Source organism: Cornus florida, unplaced genomic scaffold (genome assembly GCF_030987335.1).
Source record: "Cornus florida cultivar Cherokee Brave unplaced genomic scaffold, ASM3098733v1 CherokeeBrave_3.0.0_Hap2_Chr10, whole genome shotgun sequence".
Lineage (NCBI taxonomy): Eukaryota > Viridiplantae > Streptophyta > Magnoliopsida > Cornales > Cornaceae > Cornus > Cornus florida.
Window position 1 is genome coordinate 105,157,368 of NW_026775580.1, and position 23,024 is coordinate 105,180,391.

The window sequence follows — 23,024 nt, forward strand, 5'->3', positions numbered from 1 at the left end:
ATAATGCTTTGGTCTTGTAGTACTATTAAATTTACATGCCACGTATTTTGTTTTAGTTTTACTGATTTTTAAGTTTTCTTACTCTAGTGCCGTTCTCCAAACCTACAATTTAATTACTAAGGATTTTTTAAAAAGTATTATATTTAGAAAAAACAAAAAATTATAAAAAAAATGTAGTACAATTAACTTGACTTAATTTGCCCATAATATGCTCACAAACTTGGGTTGGGTTGGGTTGTGTAAATGTCTTGTTTTGATGTTGGCAGTTTTGTATCTTCCCAACTCCTAACGGCTAGTTTATTTATCTTGGGCCTGAATTGATTACTGGTTGGACTTGGGTTGAATCTGTAATGCTACATGGGTTGGCTTGGGTTTTAATTTTTGCCTATATTTGGTACAATAAAAAAGAAAAGAAAAGAAATACGAAGAATAATGTACTATTAACCACTCATTGCGTTTGATTAATTAATAAAAGAGAAGAAAAAAAATGATAATAATTATGTTTGAGAGAAAAAGAAAATGAAACTATTTAAACTAATTTACCACTATACCCTTTTATATTATAAAAGACAAATTTATATATTAAACCTGCAATTTATGAATATAACACTTATATGCTTTTTTCAAGTTTAAGCCAATGGAAGATATAAACATAAACTATTTATTTTTTCATAACATTTATTGAAAAAAAATCGGATTTTGTAAAATATTCATTCTAAGCTCATTTTAAGTTATCCACAACCTTAACTAATCCTTTAAAAATTCAAGCATAACCATTCAATAAATGGAATACTCCTACCCAATTTTATCTACAAACTTTATGTAAAGAATACCAAATATCATTTAGTTGTTGCCAAAAATAATATTAAAAATAAATATTATCTATTTGTTGCTAATATTAAATACCATTCTTCTCCAGACTCTAACTCAAAATAATAAAGACTATATATTAAATTTTGGTGCCTTCAGTAAATTTTGGTGGCTTTGTTTCCCACATTCACCAAAGTGAGTAAAATATGACTTATGATTCAAGTGTAATTTTAATTTTTTTTAAGGGTAAATTTAATATTATAAAAATTACATTAACCTCTCATTTTCTTTCTTTCTATTTCCATTCTACCAAAGCCTTTTAGGGCTTGTTTGATCCAGCGCCTCACACATGCTGAACAGAGAGAAAGGGAACCACTAGCCTTTGCACTACTCCTACACGTCGACAACGGAGTGTCTTGCTCGGCCGGCCAGCCAGCCTTGCCAGGTACCCAACCCCTCCTCTCTCTCTCTCTCTCTCTCTCTCTCTCTTTCTCTCTCTACATATATAGTATACACATATACATGTAATTATGTTTTTTCGCTCGCCAAAACCGAGTTTGTACTTTACCCAGTTCTTAGGGTTTAGTTGCTGAAGGAAAAATGTGGCTTTTAATAATTAAAAAAAACCTAAGTTGATAGAATTATAAAATTCTAACATTCACGTCTATGTCTCTTTTATGTATCTTTTCCACCGTGATTGATTATATGTAAAGTTTTTGAGCTTTTATTTTTTGAACCAGCAAATCCCCTATTTTCTTGTTCTCCCTCCCTCCCATATTAGTTGTTCATTTCAAAAAATTTGACTCACTGCTATCTTTTATTTTGAGTCAAGAGATTATTTTTAATCAAATTATTTTTATATACTTATATAAATTGTGAGTTAAAATATGGACAGACCGAGATAGTAAGGCTTCGTTTGGATACGGAGGAGAGAAAAGAAAAGAAAGGATTAGAAGAGAAAAGAAAAGAAAGGGAAAGAAAGGAAATGATAGCTATAATGTTTGGATAAATAGGAGAGAAAAGAAAGGAAAACATAATATACTTGTTTGGATAAAACAGAGGAGAGAAAAGAAAAGAAAGGATAATAATGAAATTACTATATTACCCTTTTATATATTTTGATAAATAATCATTCATAACTTGATAGCATACTGATTTTTTTTTTCTCTCCCTCAGTTTCATTGGAAACTAAAATTAATAATAACTAAAAAAACAAGATAACTTGATAGCATACTAGTGTTGTTGTTTTTTTTTTTTTTTAATAAGTAACTTGATAATATACATATAACTTTATAGCATACTTCGAAGATAGATAGAGATGGGTGTAAGATTTTTATACCACATTTTCTCATCTCTTCATAAACTTTAGGGTTTTTTTTTTTTTTTTTGATAATTAAAATAATACTAAATAATTAATACCAACTAAAAGTTAGTATATTCTTTATTAATAGACAATTTTACTATAAATCAATGTATACACGTAAGATATGCAATACATTGTTCAATTATGTATCAGATGCTTCTTAACTTGGATAAAAGAGTGCTACATATATATGGTTCTTCTATACCTGTAACACCACAAATATGTAGCCACACCCCTAATTCCCTGTGTTTAGATCAATATTTGCTTGTCCCTTACATAGGTAAACAAATTTTTTTAAAAGAAGAAGTAATATATATAAGTAAAAAATCACTTCTCAAACACTTCTCAATTGAAGACAGAATAGGCTCAATTCACAAAAAGTAAAATTATAACAAAACGACACAACAAATCACTTCTCAATTGAACACAATATAGCCTCAATTCACATCCAAGCTACATTCACACGCCTAGTATAACATAGTACACAGACTTTAATCCATTATAGTTTTTTGTTTCTACATTCACACGCCTACTCAGGAATTCATCAAGACCTTAAAAAAAAACATATGCCATCTTCAACACACCATACGAAGTTCTATAGAGCTTATATACCAAAAGCTCCATAACAAAAAAAATAAAATAAAATAAAATAGATACAAAAAAATACATAATTAAACTTAGACATAATACCAAGTTCTACTAATTGTTCCAAAATATTACCAACTTAAAAGACATTGTCAAAAGTTAGTATAACCGAAACCATTATCAACGTCAAGAATCATTGGACATCAGTTCCTCCAGGAGTATCTTGCGAAGCACAGGTGGGCAACCAATAAATTGTGTCATTCTCTCAGGATGGTCACGCTTAGTCAGAAAAATAAAGGCCTTAACAGCTGCATGCCCCTCTAATCCAATTTCCGCCAAAATCTTAAAGAGTTCTTCTTCATATTTTCCCTTTTGGTTGCACTTCTCATAAATATGGTTGAATGTTTTGTGAATATCATTTCCCTCTTTTAGAGAAGCAGCCACACCTCTCACTATTTCAATTATTTCATTATCTCCATCAACAGTCGAATAATTCCTTTTTCTCTTTCCTTTTGAAGAAGTGGAATGGGAAGGTGCACTTGAAGGTGTTTCAGGAGACATCATATTCATATTCTCAAACTCATGATCCATAAAAAATGTATTATCCAAACTTACTTCATTCCGGGACACCATGTGATCAATAGCATCAATGCTCTCCATTAGATCATCATTAGGACTTGACTCCCTTTCATTACTCTTCTCTTTTCCTTTTGTTGCCCAATCATTAATCCTCTCCTTAGCAGTGGCTGCATTAGACCCAGTTGCCCTATCCTTGCCAAATAAATCCAGCAACTTATCATAGTTACAAATTGGAGTAGTTTTCCATTTCTCCGCTGCTGGATTTGACTGTTGGCGAAACATAAAAAAAACTACATTATCATTATTTCAAGCTAAAACAAAGGCAGAATAAAATGTAACTATTAAAAGAAAAAATAAATAAATAAATAAATAATCTCAATTAAATAACTAACCTCAATTAATGAAGCCCAAACTTCAGGTTCAGCATACCACATTTTTGTTGCTTCACTCCAAGCAAACCCACTCAAACCAGTTTTGAATAAGTCAAAACACTCGTTAAATGTTTTCTTTATTGTTTTCAATTGATTCTTCACTTTATCTTTGTTGATATCGATACCTAATCTTTCTTTCAATTCATCAACAATCTCACTGTAAGCTTTTGTTGTAAATGTACCATCAATCATATTCCCCTTCACAAATTGATTGTGCAATGCATCTACAAAAATATCATCCATCTGTGCAGTCCAAACACATCTATCTCTCTTCGACCCACCACTTATGTTTAATTGATTACTCATTCTTATATCTACATAAAAACAAATACAATAGAAAGAAATGAAGGAAAAAATAAATCATTTAACTAAAGGTAAACAAAAACTGTATGCAAGGTAGGAGTTTATAACAAGCTATAATTAGCATTCTACATCTCCAAATGAAGCACTCTGACATAAAATAAGTTACAGAAAAATTAAACATAAGCAAATAAGTTTTAAGTTATTGCAACCAAATAAAACATTTCAAGTATCACACATGATTAGCTACATAGTCATGCCACATGTGGGAAGTTATTGAATCTCTCAAGTGTTCTCCCAAACTATGATCTTCACTTCTTTCCATTGGACCATGCTCTTCATGTGGAGTTTCATTTAAGAGCTCCCGATCTACTTCATTAAAAAGGCTTTCATCCGGATCCATACCCATTAAATAGTTGTGTATGATGCAACAAGCTAAAATGATATCAACTTGAGTTTTAACATCATATGTTGGTTCAGTACTGCTTCCTATGATAGGAAATCGTTTCTTCAACACACCAAAAATTCTCTCAATAACATTGCGCAATGATGCATGTCGAAGGTTGAATAACTCTCTAGGATTCTCTGGTCGGCGTGAGGCATATTCTTTTAAATGATAGCGCACACCTCTATAAGGCGTGATAAGTCCAGCCTTTAATGGGTACCCGGCGTCAGCAAGATAAAATTTTCCTATTAAGAATAATAGTAATTAATATTTGCTTCGTATTAAAAAAAATATCTTAAAGATTTTAGTTAATGATAACAAAAATTACCTTCCGGAAGTATTAATTTATCTCCTTGTCTTTTTAGTGCACTAGCCATAACTCTTGAGTCTGAAGCGGTACCCTCCCATCCAGGTAAAACATAGGTAAATTTCATGTCAAATGAACAAGCTGCTAACACATTTACTGTTGGATAATTTTTCCTACCACGATATCTGGGTGCATCTTCGTTAGATACTTTCACACGAACGTGTGTTCCATCAATTGCCCCAATGCAATTCTGAGATAAAATCATTATAATAAAAATTTTATGTAATAGTTTATAAAATCGTTAAAATTGAAGTATTAAGTTAAGTACTAATCATGTTCACCTTGAAATATGGATGAAACCTATCGTTATTGAGTATTTCTGGGGGGACGTCCAATCCACTAGGTTGCTTGAGGAACTGTCCTTCCAATGAGATTACTGCTTTTAACACACTATGAAAATGACGGCTTATGGTTTCACCAGAGCGACAAAAGAAAAATGACATTGTCCGATTCCTCACATTATGTGATATAATGTGCAGAAATTTAGCAACTTGCTCTTCAACACGTGCACGTTTTGTGGGTCGAAGACCACCATCTCTTATAAGCATCTCACAGAAATTTTGAAAAGCTTCTGGTCCCATACGAGTAATGTTACGACATTTCTCACTTACCCTAAGCTCGTTCATTAGTTTATCCCGTGTTATTTGTCTTTCAATCTCTGATTGTGTAATAGGTTTATCTACATAGTTTCTACGTTTTTTACGCTTAAACCAATACACGGCAAGGAGAATGACTAGAGTTGCAATTTGGCGTCGTCTTTGTACCCACATAAGATGGAAACGCAGTATGTCATTTTGTTGTTTGTCCATCTAAAATTGTAAAATGCAAAATGATATATTAATAACCAGAAAAAAATGTAGTACTGTTACTTTTTGTATGAAAATAATGCATCAAATTAATGCACAATTTTGAAAAAAGAAAAAGAAAAAGAAAAAAGGAAAAAAAGAAAAAATAAACAGACCAGAGTATACAAAATTACAAGTGAAAGAGAATATGGGTATTGCTTTGTAATTATTAATTGATGTCATCAGTGAACTAACTCTATCAAAGTTGTTTGAAAGATAACTGACTCAAACTAATGTCATTATGGCTTCACATTCCTAAGTTACTTGTGGGATTTGAATTCTTGTCTTTAAGACTATGTTTAACCTAGAGAGAGATGTCATTTTCACCATTATAGTTGTTAGATTTAGGTATAAGTTAAGATATGAAAATATCAAATGTATATAACCTCAGTTTTAAGAACAAGGATAAAGAAAGAAAATAGAGTTCATTTAATGCACTAAAAAAATCTAAAAATTTTAAACCATCAAGTTAATTAAGTACTGAACTCAAGAGCTTGAATTTCCTCAAGTTCATTTAACGAGATTTGTTTGCTACCTAAAATATGCATTCCTCTATGTATGCTGCTTAGTTATTGTACTTCTATTTTTTAAAGAAATCACTGTCAGTATGTGGTATCTCTAGCTCCTTGCATAGGACTTACAAGCTTGAACATCACACATTCACAGCTTTGTGACATTCACATGAAATATTTTCTCTAACTTACAGGTTGAAAAATCAACTTTCAGTTCTATTATAATTCACATCAGAACGATTCAAGTAAAACGGGAAAAAAATAAATATATAAAAAAAAATTAAGTCTCATCATGAAACATTACTGTAAATAAGGAACAAACATAAGTCGATATTTATCCACTCAGCTACTCTACATACCCAAAAAAAAAAAAAAAAAAAAAACTGTTGTTCTTCTCTAGGCCTTGATATAATAAAATTAAGTCGAGCGTAAGTTCATGAAGGTTAAAAATTTATTGGAGATTCATAGGGTGGAAATTTCATTAAACGACTTAAAGATGTGTTACAAGCAATAAAAGGTAAGAAGAAAACCAAATATCACTAACAAATTCAGGATGCAATAAGCAGAGGTATGGGCTGTATGGCATGAGTACTTGCATATAAACCACAAATCAATATCGAATATGATGCTATTAGAAATCACATATTTGCAATTTAACAAGGAAAGACCTCTCCATACTTGATTGATGGCCCTCAACTTGACTTGTTTCCCAATTAGCATAATACATATTTTGTATATCCTTTTACATGCTACATTTATTATCCTTAAACTTCCTAACAGATAGATGCTCATGTAGTAAAGAAGTATCTGACTCTGAGTGGTTGATCACAATATACATGGAACACAACAACACATCTTAGTGCTTATTTGGCTTCCAAATGCAAAAAATGCAGACACTGAGTGCCTCAGAACTCAGACCTCTTGTAGAAGAACCTTATATATCCACTACGACACAATATGGGGTAACAGATTTGTTAATTCTATTACAAGAGTGCCTCAGAACTCTTGCCTGTAACTTGAGATAGGGCAAACATTTAGCACCAATGAAGCAAGGGAATTTTGTAAGCAGAATTAACTAAATGAAGAATCTCCAGTCTGCCAGATTTGCAAAATCAGTGAGAAATAGATTCCTGACAGATGCTACAGTAAAAGACATTTTGCTGTAAACTAAACCTTTGTCTGGCATCAACATGTATAGTTCCAAATTCTTTCAGATTTTGCAACGTTGACAACATTGAGCTGGGGAAAAAAGAGAGGCATTTGGAGATAAATGTACCCGTAGTTAATGGAGTTGGTATCACATATCTGATGTGATGCAACTAAAAATTACTAAATCAATAAATATCAACAAAGTATGGGATGCATCAAAACTTAAATTCTGTGCAGCGAGTTAGCGTATGTATATGTTTCTACTGTGTACCTTTGCATCCCCTATTGGAGCATAACATGAAAATATGGGGAAACAATTAAATAAATGGATTCAGTAACTGTTCAAATTTTGAATTGAGATGAGAATCATGACGACAAAGTATCAAGATACTACAAAAAGATGGAGAAGCGGGAAAAAACCAACAAATCAATTATAAAATCTGTAACAAGTAGTACCCCATACTTAAACATCTAGCCTTAAAGAAGTTCAATCTCTATAATAAGTGTCACTATGAGTTAATGTAATACCTGAGGAGAAACTAACACCACTTGAAGAAGCTTGTTCTGTGGGGTTTCACAGATTGCGTCACCAATGCCGTTAGGCAGAGAACTGTCCTGGCCTATTTCAGCTGCAAAACAAAAACAATTCTATTACATTACAACAATGAAATTCACTGGTTGAATAAAAAAGCAGAGCCAAATACACTGAATTGGAAGCATCAAAATCACTTGATATGTTTGCATAGCATATATATATATATATATAGATATATGTCCCTGTTTCAGCAGTCATCATTTCTGTTAATGACTCCTCTCTTGCTAAACCAAAATCCACAAGTTTTACTGTTTTCTGGTCTGCAGTAAAGATTAAGTTTTCTGCAGTAGTTTATAAGTTCTTCATTAGCAATTGTTTCCATTTACTTATTTATTTAGATAAACATATGTATGTTTAAAGATTGTAAAAGGAATATTCAACGGCACATCCCACACTCTCTTTTTGGTAATTGAGACGACTACCTACACCTCATGGTAACAACATCAACAAATTTGTTCATAGATCAAGTTAGAACTTGCAATCCCTTAGACTCAACCTAGAAAGAAAATAGTTCCAGTAGATATATGACCATATTAATTTTGTTCATCAGATCGATATGCTCCCAAGTACCTGTAATAGTGTTCAATTTGCCAGAACCAATCTGTCCTTCCTATAATATCGGAATTTTTAGAACGAAGTCATTACCACAAAACAAAATACAGACATAAGTCTCTGAAACTTTCACCTTTTCATGCCAAGAATCGGTGCATAACTACTAAACATTGGATACAAAGAAAGCACTATTAATAGAAATAAATCACCAAATCTATGAATATACATTTGCTACTTTATTTCATACTTTGGTCATACTCTGATCTCTCTAGAGCCTTTATATAAATGATTCATAAACATGACTCAAGTCAGCAAAGACCTATAAAAATGCATCTATGAACTTTTAACAGGGAGCAAAAACAATGATTGGAAGTGATTTCAATGAAGTACTTCAGAAACTCTCCAATGATCCGGAAGTGTGAACTGATGGATCTTCCAGTTTCAAAATATCGAAATTGAATCCAAAGGCCTTTTCTAGCATTTGACTCTTTTTCCTCGTACTATTTTATAAATTGGGTATTATATCAATTATTCAGTAACTACATAGATTCCATCATGCAAAGCTACAAACTAGCGTGTTTGAATTCTTTAAAAAAAAAAAAAAAATTCATAGCTGATATCTTTCAACATGAATGTTCATACAAGTTTGCTTGCTTGAGAATAAGACATTTCCATGAATCCGATTTCTCATGCATAACATTTTTATACCGCATGAATTCAATGTACCAACATTGGAAATGAAGGAATTACCAGGTTTCAGATCACGATGTATGATCCCATGAGAGTGCAGGTGAGTTTTTGTTGGAGACGCAAGAGAAGAGGTTAATACCTTGATGAGAGAAAGCAGGTGAATTTTTGTTGGAGAATCAAGAGAAGACGAGCGGCGCTTTGCAGATGCGAGAGAAGAGGATTGAGAAGCTGCTGCCCTAAATTGTATATAGAAATTGGAAGGCTAATTCTGTCTTTGTCATCCTTTCCCCTCAAATCCTCTCAAATCTTCTCAACTTTGAGAGGATTTGGTTTTACTGTGCTGAAGGGATTTGGAGGGATAGCCTATCCCTCCAAATCCTTCCAAATCATTTCTTTTCTTCTCAATTCCCTCCACCCAAACACACTAAACTCTATCCTTCCCTTTCTTTTCTCTCCAAATCTCTCCAATTCCCTCAATCCAAACAAAGCCTAATTGTTTTTAGATTTTTACCTGCTAATTTTCTAAAAAAAAATAAAAATTTATATGCTTTTTTTTTTTTTTTCTCTCTAATCTTAAATTGGTCTTATCTAACAAGTAATAATTTCATTGGAAATTTTTTATTGCAAATAAATTCATGCAAGAAGATTTATTCTCCTTTAAATCAACCTTTGGTTAGTTCATTTTTTCATCATATTTTCTTGCTAACCAATCGAGCTGGTTGTAGAGGAAAAAGTTTTCCTCATAAACGCTTAAAATTTTGACCTTTAGCCTGATGGAGCATGGCACAATTGGAAAATTCTAATATTTATGGGTGTCTTTTATATATCCATTCCATTCGAGCTTTTATGATTCTTTATAGTAAAAAAAAAAAAAGCTTTTACCTTTTACAGGTGCCTCAGTGTTGTGGGAGTTGTTAATATGAGGACAGAGATGGATGAGGTTTGCATTCCGACTTCAGTTACTTCAGTGATTGTAGTCGGTTTAAAATTGTTTCCTTTTGTCTTTTATTTTTTGTATATATTTCTTATTCCAACCTTACATTCAAGCGGATTTTACTCATATTTTGACCCTGATTATGAGTATTTCCACTCTAATAGCTTACCTTCTTCTCTAATTGGTTGTTTTCTTTTTCCATATATATTAACTACGTGTTTAATTCTTAGGAATTATATGGTCTCTTGTGTTGTTTCATCAGGCTTAATGCTGACTTTGTTCTAACGATGACAGGATTGGAGTTGTATCATTAAGGGTGAAAATAAAATTAAGAATAGCATTGTTCGAGATGATGAGGATGAATTCATTACCCTTTTGGAGAAGTCATTGGTCATAAATTCAGGGGGCATGGTTAAACTGAAGTTCGGTGAATCTGAAGTGTGCCCTTACGAACTTTTGGCATTTATCTGCCATCATCGTGCGGTAACTTGTGGCACGGCACTGGTTAAAGGGAAGACGGATCTTAAATTGGATCTTAACATTCCGATCATCCAGGGAGCTTTCCCGCTGCATGTAGCAGCTTCTTCATTATCTTTTCACTTAATTGAGTTATTCCTCCTCCATGGTGCACGACCCAATGTCCAATGTGATGCAAATGACTTGGAGCACAATGGGTTGCTCCCTCTCCATATGGCACTTGAAAGAGTAAGGTATAACTTAGTTATCACACTATGCATTGTGATTTCTTGGTCCTTTTCTGTAGAGATCTTGTGAACATTTTTCATAATTGTATCTTTTTTGTTTTACTTCTCATATTTTATTTTCATTCCTTGTGTAGATATCTCGCTCGGTGGACTCCTAGAGAATCCGTTTTCAAGTTGATCATCATACTTTGCCTTCCAAAAATGGTTCATTCTTTACCGAGAATCTGATGTGTAGGTTGCACAGTATACGTTTTATTTATAAATGTTTGAGTTAAAGTACAGAGCAATTTTCCAAGGGTTGCTTATTCTTGTCTGGTTTACTTTACACGTGGCAGAAAGAAGCATTGGAGACTATAGGTTGCTTGCACATAATACAGAAGAGATCAAGGAGGTAATTCGCTATTTTGCAAAGGATGGCAAACTCATTGAGCTGGCTGTTCTTCTAATGGTAGCTAGGGAAAAGGTTATGGATTCAATTACATTTGAGAGCGTCGAACTTTTCACTTCAACTGGATGCATGACATTACATCAATGCATCCAACTTGAACTTGCCGCACTGATTAATTCTGAGTACAGATTAATGTACAAAAAGGAAGACAAAAAGTTGGCCCAAATATGTAAGAATTTGAAGGAGGCAATGATATATATGCTACAGTTACTCGAGATTTTTGAGAGGGCTGGGGATGCTATTGAGACTTATCTTCAGTTAGAGCGAACTAATGTAAGTTGTAATGACACATTTTTTTCTTATATTCATGTGTTGGTTAATATTTGCCATACAGAGAAGATCTACATTGTGTTCGGTGATGCATATTAGCACTTATTTTGCTTTGATCGCTTGGAGATTTACGAGTAGATGGGACCACTTTTTTCCTTTCCTTTTTTGTCCTTCCATTTTGGTTGCTCATTTGTTTTGTAACCAAAAAGTTTATTTGGGATACAACAACAACAACAACAACACAACAACAAAAAAACCTTTTCCCCAACTACTTGGGGTTGGCTAGAGTCCTTTTTTCCAATTCCACTCTTTCCAAGGCCATAGCCTCAGTCAAACCACATCCGATTTTATCCTTCTCTACTAACTCTACCCACGTCAACTTTCGTCTTCCTCTTCCCCTAGTATTACCCTCAATATGGAGGACTATGTTACCCTTCTCAATTAGCACATTTAAAGGTTTTCTTTGCACATGTCCAAACCATGTTAGCGATTTGTCTCTTAGTTTATCTCCAATTTATACCACAACCATCTCCCGAATGTGATCATTTCTAAATATATCCTTTCTAGTCTTACTGCAAATCTATCTCAACATTTGCATTTTCGCCACACTCACTTTATGCATATGTTGTTTCCTAGTTGCCCAACATTTGGTGCCATAAAGTATTGCTGGTCTAATAGTGGTTCGATAAAATTTCCCTTTCAATCTTAAGGGGATACGCTTATCACACAATATACTAGTTGCTCTCCTCCATTTAACTCATCTTGGCTTGATTTTATCATTAACATGTTCCCAATTTCTCCTTCATTATGAATAATTGAACTTAAATAACAAAAATATTCACTTTTTTATACCTCGTCATTCTCAATCCTTACTACATCCTCATTTGTATTTCTAGATTTACTAAAGTCACACTCCATGTATTCAGTTTTGTTTCTACTTATTTTAAACCCTTTTAATTCTAAAGTTTCTATCCAAACCTCCAATTTGCCATCAACTCCTCCTCTAGTCTCATCAACATAAAGAATATCATCGGCAAATAACATACACCATGGAATCTCATCTTGAATGTGTGTGTCTTGTTAGTTCATCCATAACCAAGGCAAAAAGGTTTGGGCTTAATGGTGGCCTTTGATTTAAGCCTACATTGATGGGAAATTCACTTGCTTCTCTACAGACATTCTAACTATAGTCACACAACCGTCGTACATTTCCCGTGTTAATGTATCCCTTTGCGACTCCTTTCTTTTCTAAAACCCTGCATATTAGATCTTTAAGTACCCTATCATAGGCTTTCTCCAAAAAAAACAAAAAAACATATGGAAATCTCTCTTCTCTTTGTATCTTTCCATTAGTCTCCGCAACAAGTAAATAGCCTCTATCATTGACCTTCCTGGCATGAATCCAAGTTGATTTTTTAGGCATCGTTTAATCACTCTCTCCCAAAGTTTACAGTGTGACTCATGAATTTAATACCACAATAATTATTACAACTTTATAGCATCAAGTCTCAGGATCGATTCCCGCCAGGTGCAAACAATTCCGTCTGTGTGTGTTGGGGGGGGGGGGGGTGGTTTGGTGTTATTATTATTTTGTTAAACAATTTTTTAAACCAAGACAAGCCAACTTGTGCTACACACTTCCAAACCTCAATAGGAACGCCATCAGGCCCTTAAGTCCTTCCTGATTTCATCTTCTTTAAGGCATTTCTAACCTCCCACTCCTTGACCCTATGGAAAAGTATGTTTTCTCTAAGGTTTTTTTTTTTTTTTTTTTTTTATAAGTAAGAAATGCATTGAAAGCGTTCAAAAGGGGAACCCATCCCAAGAGAACAAACACAGGGCTAAAACAACCCTTTAAGCCTTCGAAGAGGCCAAGAAAACAACAATATCCTCAGAAGATCTAAAATCTCTACCCGAAACCCAACAAAAAAGAGTGGAAAGAATAGAGAATTTAAGAAAAGAAATAGGCCTCTCCTTTCCCTCAAAATATCTTTTATTCCTCTCCAGCCAGATGCACCACCACACACAAAGAGGCGTAGCCCTCCAAGCATCACGAGCATGGACCCCTACAGAGAACCCTCTCCAAGCCTCAACCATCTGTCTAGAAGAGCGAGGCATAACCCAATAGAACCCAAACAAACAAAGCATCAAGTCCCAACATTCCTTAGCCACGGGGCAATGAAGAAGAAGATGATCCACTGTCTCATTATCCTGAAGACACATGAAGCACCGATTAACCACCACCTGATTCCTCCTTCTCAAATTGTCTTGGGTCAAATTTTTACCCAAAACAGAGGTCCAAGCAAAAAAAGCCACCTTGAGAGGAGCCTTAGAGCGCCAAATAGACTTCCACGGGAAGGATCCTCCAGGCTCAGCTGTAAGACACCTGAAGAAGGAACGAACCTCAAAGCGACCTTGCGGATTTGGCTTCCAAATCCAACAATCAGAATCACCAGCCATAACGCTCTGACGATACAACGCCTCCAACAAAAGAGTGACATCCTCGACCTCCCAATCTTGAAAAGGACGCCTGAATCGAACATCCCAAACCAGTCTCCCATTATCAAGACAATAACAGTCAACCACCTTGGCTTGTTTATCCGAAGCCATCCTAAACAACCGAAGGAAAGCGAGGGCAAGAGAAACCTCCCCACACCAAACATCTTCCCAAAAACTGATCCGCCTGCCATCCCTAAGTCTAAAACGAACATGAGTGGAAAAGACAGTCCACCCCTTCCGAATAGACTTCCAAACTCCCACACCCCTCGGGCCACACACCTCAAGAGAGCACCACCCTCCTCTACCTTCCCCGTATCTACTAGCAACAACCTTCCGCCAGAGCCAGTGCCTCTCCGCTCCAAACCTCCACAACCATTTTCCAAGGAGAGCTTTATTGAAAGGCACCAATTTACGAAGGCCCAACCCACCATAACGAATCGGCTTGCACGCTTGCTCCCACTGAACCAAATGAGACTTAAACTCCTCCCCTCTTCCCCCCCCAAAGAAAATTGCGTTGCAACTGTTCAATTCTCTCGGCAACAGAGAGGAATCTGAAAAAGTGAGATGAAATAAGTAGGAAGACAAGAAAGGGTACTTTTAATCAGAGTAACCCGCCTCCCTTTAGAGAGATATTGCTTCTTCCAACCCGCCAATCTCCTCTCAAATTTGTCCACAACAGGATCCCAAACCCCCACACACCTCGAAGGAGTTCCCACTTCCCAGAGGGAGCCCTAAATAGGAGATAGGAAAAGAGCCAGTATGACAACCAAGAATGCCCGCAAGCGAAGCTAACTCAGGCACCTCCCCTACTGGCACCAAAACACTCTTGCCAACATTCACCTATATTGATCCAAGACTAAACTTCTTGTATGGTTTTCATTTATCAAAATTTCAAAATAACTTATCCAGATTTCTTTAATTTCATCGTCTTTTACTGAAACCTGTGAATCTTCACTCTTAATACATTTAATATGGCTAAAATCTCTAGTTTTCCTCTCCCTTAGTTTTGCAAGTTTATGTATATTCTTCTCTCCTTCTGTTGTGTTTAGTTTGGAATAACAATCATCATATGCTCTATGTTTTGCTTGACTTGCTACTTTTTTAACTTCTTTAGTTACCTTTTTATATTTCTCAAAGGTTTCACTATTTTTGGTTTTTTGGCAAAAAAAAGTTTACTTACGATCCTGATTCTGTAATTTATTCTCTTTTATGATTAAGTGCATTAATTTGATAAAAAATTTATACAATAGTTCTTTATTTCCTTACAGGTCCCAAAAGAACAGGTTACCCAAGAGGTTGCCAGTCTACTTGCTGTAGCGGGCTTTAAATTGAAATCCAGAGAGTCTGATCTAAGCAATATAGTAGAATGGTTATCATCTTTATTTTCCGCTCTACTCATGTTTGATTTTGTTTTCCCAGCCTTTTGATCACTTCGAGAAAAAATAAAATGACAAAAAGCGACTAATCAACAAAAAGAAAATGATGAAAAGACCCTCAATTGTTAAGCAATACTAACGAATTTTCTCTACTTGTCGTGGCATGTACACTGTACTTGCTTTGTGATTGCAAAAGCTGCCCGGACAAGCTGGTCTTGGAACACTCGAGTGATCCTGTCAAGGAAAGAAAAGGACAATCAGGTCATTAGTTGATTTCTTCTTCAAAAATTTAATGCTGCTTCATTTCATTTTTTTAAGGGGAAAGGAGAAAATTAGAATTGAACATGCCAAATTAATATTCTCTTGGTTTTATTATTTCCTTCTGTACAAGTGCCTGTGCAATTTGGATCTAATCAGTGCTATGTCGGTGCAGTGTTCTCACAATCAAATGTAAGAAATTAGATATATAATTTGTGTTTCTTTTTCTTTTTCATATTTCTCTTAAATTTTGTCCTTCTACTGATTAATCCTTTTAAAGTGTTGGTGTAACTGGCACCTTTCTGTAAATATGTTGATGATTAGATTATATGGAAATATTATGTTTTCTTCTTTTTAATGTTAAAGAATAATAGCAACACAAACACCACACATTTTGTTGCCGCCAAGCAATTAGTTGTCTGCTCATCCCTATATTAATTTTATACTTGTTCAACCGGATTGACTTAACACCTTCCTCCCTTCTTAGAAAAAGCCAACACATAGTCTGCCAAATAAGACCTGGAGGTTGATTCATACTCGCTATTCGATTGGGTCCTCGGCTTTATCTTCTTCTATCCTGCCGATGCATGTATCCTGGAACCGGAAAGCCAACTTCTGTTCAGGGATTCCTAAAACTATGGGCAGTCAATTGAATGAGAGATTAAAAGGAGAAGGGCAATATGTGGGGAAATTTTCTCCAGTCAAGCAATTGGCTAATTTTGTATTAGTGGTCAAGAGGGGGATAAGATTCATATGACTCTCAAGCCTTTTTATTTTAGAGTTCTTATTCCTTTCGAAGTTATGACTTATGATTCGTTTACTGTTTAGACATGTGCAAGTAATTGGTTTTATATTCGAAGTTGTGACTTATGATTCATTTACTGTTTATAGTTCTTGATGGATTTTTTTCACTTCAAGTTTGATGTGCTATTTAGCTTTCCTTGTTTTTGGTAGTTATGTTAGATTTGAATGCTCATGTTGCTTACTGGCAAAAGTTGTTCTCTGCATATGAAGAGAGAATTGGTTAAGAGTGGCCTCTTGATGCAATGCAAATGGAAGAGTACTTTCTTCAAATAGTTGAAGATCCTTAGAAGACTAGACTGTGTTTCCATTAATAGATGCATCTGATAGTGTGACCAGATTGTGTTTATTAATGGGTCTTGAGTTATTTATCTCTGTTTTAAATATGTTTTTATTTATTTATTATTTTTATGTTTAGGATATTATTGTCATTTTGGTTTTATTTTATAAGTCACGTGCCTTTTAAGTTGAGTCATATGACCACTTATGGACTGTTTTGTTATTTTTTATCTATTGATTCTGCTGGATTGAATATTAGCCTTTAGATTACATCTATACTAAGGGTTAGGATTAAATTTTTGTTAGTGCATCCCTTGTGTCTTATAAAAGGGTTGTTCCCGGTTGTATCAACAAAAATATATTGTCTGCTACAACAATTTTTTACCTCATTCTTTGAAATTGAAGTTGTTGGTGTTTAAGCTATTATTTTAGTTTGGATTAGATCTTTGTTTTTCCCTTCTTCAAATTTATTCTTTTTCCTTCACATTTATTATTTTAGCTGATTGCATTACCTTACAGAGTATCTCCAACCGTTGTGTATATTTTTTTTGTGTAAATCTGATGTGTCATGATGAATTTATAAAAAAAATTTGAATTATTTAATTTTTGCTCCAACGGTTGTTTTGTACCTTTTGTGTAAAAATACATCTCCCAATAATAATCAACCATGTGTTATGTCAGGATCCACATACACATGCTAGTACTCACATAAATTTTACAAATTTACTTAATATATGGTTGATTCTTTAATAGAATGAGAAAGAGGAATGAAAAAGGAAATTTGTTGATTTGGCAGTGTAAAAAGGTTGTGTAAAATACATAATTCTTTTACACATTGGTGATGTGGCAATGTAGGTTAATAGATTGTTGAAGATGAAAAAAATTTACACATTATAGGTGGCATAGTATATTTTACATAAAAAGGATATTTTAAAATACCGTTAGAGATGCTCTCATGTAATGAGCAATAACTAAAATGGAGATATGGATAGATAGAAATGTGCCCGTTCTATTATAAACTTAGGAAGCAATAACACAAAATAGGTGTTGAGAATTTTTAAAGTATTGTAACAAATATTATCAAATTAGTTCAACTAAAATTAAGATTGTTTTGAATGGTGGTTTGTTTCCTTCTTGATGTAGACCTAAATATGTTCAGTTTGAGTAATTTTGTTTTTAATGAAATATGCAAATTATACTTTGTTCCATCCATTATGTTTTATATTAATATATTTTAAAGAAAATAATTTTGGGTCAGTTGTCTCAGGTTTGTAGGACAGAAAAATATTTTTGTCGATTTTATTTCTTCGTTTTTCAAATTTATTTTATTTTTATTTTTTCAGTATTTGACAAAGGTTTAGGTCAAGGTTGAAATCGAGTCCATCGGGCAGGGTGTGTAAAATAACTTGTGGAAAACTGATGAATAAGTTATTTATATATATATATATTTATAAATATTTTACAACAATCAAAAATAAAAAAACATTTTCTAAAAAATATTATCCAAACAAACAGAGCCTACATGTAGTGTCTACCCTAATTACTGTTCATTTGAATATTTATATGAATGTAAAAATGAAGGTTCGTAATCCACGTGGTGAGATTAGTGAATTTTTTTGTAAAAATGAAGATTCGTATTACAAGTGGATATATATATTAGAAGTGGTGAGATTAGTGAATTTTACCAAGGTCAGCAGACTCAGCACCAAGCTTGAGACGTTGTGGATGGGGACGTCTACCACCACCTAAGTCTGAATATGATTCATACTGGTAAGAGAAGTTTTATTTTTAATATTTAAATCTATCTATATATACATATTTTTTGTTTTGTTTTATAATGATATTTAATCTTTTTCAGTGAGATATTTTCTGTTGCAAGGAGTTATCCTAACTTCACGTTCAATCACATTTTCCGGGAGAGTAACAAGGAAGCTGATTTGCTTTGCAAAATAGAATTGGCAAAAATCAGAGGAGAAGATTACCAGTTTGGAGAATCAGCTGGATGATTTGATGGCTCAATACGAACTAGAAAGACTAGAAAGAGTGGATTTTCGCATTCTGCCAAGACCATGAGTTGGTCTGGATTATGAGTTGTTTCATTTACTCTAAAGTTGTAATTTTTCTTTTTTTGGCATTTTGGATTATGTGGTCCTTGTTATGGAGGAGTAAACTGTATGGGCATGACCATGATTGCGAGTTGGTCTGGATTATGAGTTGTTTCATTTACTCTAGACCTTATATATATAAATTTTGCATTTTGTTTCATATATTTTGTTATTTGTTATTTGTCAAAAATTCGTTTCTTCCTTTATTTCTAAAATTCGTTTCTTCCTTTATTTTTAATGTTTTTCACAATAATAATCATAAGTGGAAAAGATATAACATTGAGTACAAAAATAGTACTATTATACAACATATGAGAGTGATGTCTCTTCATTCTCGAATCCTTCGTTTCTTTTTTTCTCTCATTCACTCCTTGCCAAATATAAAGAATTAGAATTAGGAGATTTTCATAGATTAACACTAGCTTAAGTTTGAATTTTCCACGTCTTCTGGTGGAGGCTTCACATACTTGCCTAACTCTTTTTTGACAAGCCTGTTTCTTCATTCTCGCTTCCACCTCTTCTGGTTTGGCGAGCCTGTTTCTTCATTCTTGCTTCCACCTCGTCTGGTGGAGGCTGAACATACTTGCCTAACTCTTTTTGGCGAGCCTTTTTCTTTATTCTCTCTTCCCTTTCCCTCTGTTTCTTTGATTTTTTTCCCTCTCATAGACTTCTTGCCAGAAGACTTCACTTGTCAACACAGCCACCGTTTCCTAGAGTTTTCAGAATCTGACTCCTCAGCCAGGTCCTCCTTAACCATATTCTTAAGGGCACTGCATGAGAACCATTTGCATCACTCGAGTCTTTGGGTTGAGATACACCATCCGCCTTCTGCTATAGAATGCCTGGGTATTATTAAGTAGTTCATGCACCCGATGGTAGCAATGCCGATCCTGCTAAATCAGGAAGCCAGTTCCAATAAAATAAACTTAATGAAAATTAATTATAAAAAAAAATTATGCGGAAAGAAAAGAAATAATTGCACAATCATCCTACTCAAATTATTTGCAAAGAGCACATTTGGAGATCACATAAAAAAAAAAATTCTTTTTGTTCCTCACCCAATTTATTTTTATAATTTCCATGTTGCTTAAACAATGGACATTGGACTTCAATAACTCAACTCACTTGTTTTACTTCATATCAATTTGGTAACATATGCTAGCTAGACCATTATAAATTTGACTAACTAGGTGGTTAAACTTTTATGGGAAGTTGTTTCGGTTTGGGATGGGAATCCGAATTGTTGGTTGAAGTTTACCCATCATAACTAAGGTAAATATTATCATTTGAACTAAAACTAAATCTGAGTCATTCCATAGGTTGGAGTGTTCAGATGAACATGATCAAGCCATACTTGTCTCCTGCAGTTTTGATTATAATCTTAGTCTTAAAAATAAAATTTGTAAAGACAGAAGAATAGAAGATGACCAAGAATGAACAGAAGAAAACAGATATTCTATCCTGCGAGAACTCAAAACCAATTATTCAAAATAAAAGCAGGTTACCTTACAAAAACTTGGGTAATAGTGACCACTTTCATGGTGCTCATCAGAGATTTGTGAGTCCAGTGCATCCACAAACATTCTGCAAATGAGATGGCATCCAAATCAATAATCTCATAAGTGGAGAAACTCTTGAGAAAGAAGTCCTATTAAGAAATGAAATAAACAATGAATGTTAATTAAACTTTCTAACCACAAAAAACATTATGAACTCTAGGAAGGACCAGGTTGGAAAAAACCCAGCTGTGCATGACAGAACAAGTATCTCCATTTACTGACATGGGAGGGAGACAATTCTGTTCATGCTTTATGCCATATATCTTCTAAGGAGTATTATAAAGAACAACTTAACCGCTATGACCAGTTTTACTTGCAATTCCCAGCATTAATTGCATCGCAGAATGACCAAAAATCTGTTGCAATGGGTTAATTTCTTGGATCTACCTCCATGGGAACCCAAAAGTAGAGAGTGCACCATGCTTTCGTGCTTGGATAGCCTCTAACAGTGCATTTTCGACCGTCTTAGACAAAGATTCCTCTATTTAAGCTGCCACATTATATATGAAACTATACTATGTTTAATATACAAGCATAACTGTAACTGTATACTTTTTTTTCCTTCCAATTTTTGTGAGCTCCAGACCAAAGAATACTTCAAAGCTGGTATTTCTGGGATAAAAGTAATCTACCAACCAGATGGTTTTGGACATAGTACCTTAGATTTTTCTATAAAACATGCCAAGATTTTCTTTCTTACTGGATCTAGAAACCACAGTACTTACATAATTCTCTGAATGATAAGTTGCATTGTTAAAAGTCAATAAAGAGTAGGCCATTCAAAATGAATCACCATAGTGTAACTGTACCACAAGAATGTTGCAGTCCTAGTTTCTTAGCAACAAAATGTCGCTGAATTTGTTGGTCTTCTAATTATGAAATTTGTTATATGAATATATACATGACATTAACTTCATATCTTAACAAATATTTGAGAGCACTAGGTAGATTCTAGAAGAAAAATAATTCTATTGGTCTGCGTTGGTTAGCTCTTCATTATTAATTGTTCCATCCAATTCCCACAGGCCACCAACATCAGCCAAGGGCCATGCCACGCCGTTTGATGCAATGGAGTTAAATCCCTTCAACCCACAACATCAAAAGAATCAGGTTCAATATAATATTCTGATAAAGAGAATGAATCAGTTACTTGAGTCCAACCACAGGCTAGTAGTCCAATCACATACCTTCATATGAAAAATTACGTCACTCTTACACCAAGCAAGAAATTTGTTGATTCAAATTTCTCTTGATTTAAAATGTGATGAATGAAAAAAACCAAATAAATTAATGTGTTTATCACACTAGAATAACTCGTAACATGGTTTATGACACAGAAATCACAAGGAACTGTTACAGTATTGCTCAACCCTCAGAAACTGTTTTAAAATTTCTAGACCGTAAACATGATTTCAATTATAAAGAAAGAAGAGGCTATTCATGCAATAAACAACTAGGAATCTTGCACAGTTAACACAATACATTTCAACACTAATAGTCAGAACTAGCATTCTTATTGATATTAAATTCACAACAATCAACAAATTCAGTAAAATTGCAAGTACCTAGTCATGTGAGAAGAAGAAGATCCATATCACCACTTTACCATTTTATGGAACATAATAGTCATTAAAAAAACACTGAACAAAACATTATATCAATTAAGTGACAATAAAAAAATGACAAAACGGGTATCTTGCAAATAAAAAAGAGGATGACAGAATGCGCATGATAACTCACCAGTACTCCAAGTTTGCGATAGAGTCAAGTATGGTGCAAAAAAGGCCAGGTTCCTTCCCCAAAGTAAAGTTCACAGAACACTCAATATAGAGCACTCCCATGACATGAATTTTCTGTTTGAGTATAGTTACACTGTCTTTCTACCTTGTCTAAAAACCTGTAATTTCTTAAAGTCCTATTTAGATATGTTGAACCTGCAATTTCTTTGAATAGATGCCACTGCCATTCTTCTTTCAACCTGGGAGTGATTTCAATAACATACTTGGGAGTAGCAACTTCAGATGGGAGATAGCAAAGCATACCCTTCAACGGTTTCTAGAACCATTAGGTTTTTAGCAGTATGTTTTCCACGCAACAAAACATTGTGTACTAGAGGTGATAATTTTCCCTTTGATGTCACTTGCAATTAGATTTTTTTTAACACCCCGATATATTCCTTTGGGAAAAGATAGCCATTCACCTTGTCATCAACCGAAATGTTATAGCCATGAAAATAATGAGTTACAACCACGAAGTTTTAAGACTTTTCGTTATTATAACTGGCCATGTCATAACACAGGTGAGAAATATTAAAGATTGGAGACCCGTATTTTTAAAGAATTGCTGAATATGAGATCCCTTTAGGCCAAATATTAAACCTGACAGAGAGCCTTAGCCAAATATTAATCTGTAAAAGTATATGTTATTGACTACTTTACACTAGTAATAATGGAAAAAAGATTAAAAAGAAGAACACAGCACATCGCTATAATGCTATCGAAAAAACAACGCAAAAAACAAATGAGCAAATTTTGGCATAAAATTTAACAGAAACTCCTAGAAGTGTAT

General features: G+C 34.0%; 2 protein-coding genes across 6 annotated transcripts; one reads left to right on the forward strand and one right to left on the reverse strand.

Annotated features, from left to right (window-relative positions):
- Positions 1-1,140: 1,140 nt before the first annotated feature.
- On the forward strand, positions 1,141-16,589 carry LOC132276684 (uncharacterized). 2 transcript variants are annotated; one of them, XM_059778241.1, is made up of 9 exons: positions 1,141-1,255; positions 10,115-10,163; positions 10,452-10,867; positions 10,996-11,092; positions 11,197-11,582; positions 15,347-15,447; positions 15,651-15,715; positions 15,888-15,904; positions 16,200-16,589. In XM_059778241.1, the coding sequence occupies exons 5-9, from the start codon at positions 11,307-11,309 to the stop codon at positions 16,467-16,469; spliced, it is 729 nt and encodes a 242-aa protein (XP_059634224.1). In that variant the 5' UTR covers positions 1,141-1,255; positions 10,115-10,163; positions 10,452-10,867; positions 10,996-11,092; positions 11,197-11,306; the 3' UTR covers positions 16,470-16,589. The 2 variants fall into 2 exon arrangements, with proteins under 2 accessions (XP_059634224.1, XP_059634225.1); XM_059778242.1 differs by lacking the exon at positions 10,115-10,163.
- Positions 2,491-5,916, reverse strand: LOC132276683 (uncharacterized). 4 transcript variants are annotated; one of them, XR_009470913.1, is made up of 5 exons: positions 5,162-5,916; positions 4,998-5,070; positions 4,842-4,901; positions 3,730-4,758; positions 2,491-3,604 (listed from the first exon to the last, which is right to left on the reverse strand). XR_009470913.1 is itself a non-coding variant. In XM_059778240.1 (4 exons), exons 3-4 carry the CDS (start codon positions 4,072-4,074, stop codon positions 2,945-2,947), a joined length of 1,005 nt encoding a protein of 334 aa, XP_059634223.1. In that variant the 5' UTR covers positions 4,075-4,758; positions 4,842-5,070; positions 5,162-5,913; the 3' UTR covers positions 2,491-2,944. The 4 variants fall into 4 exon arrangements, 2 of the variants coding, with proteins under 2 accessions (XP_059634223.1, XP_059634222.1); XR_009470912.1 differs by having other exon boundaries at positions 4,842-5,070; XM_059778240.1 differs by having other exon boundaries at positions 4,842-5,070; positions 5,162-5,913.
- Positions 16,590-23,024: the final 6,435 nt, after the last annotated feature.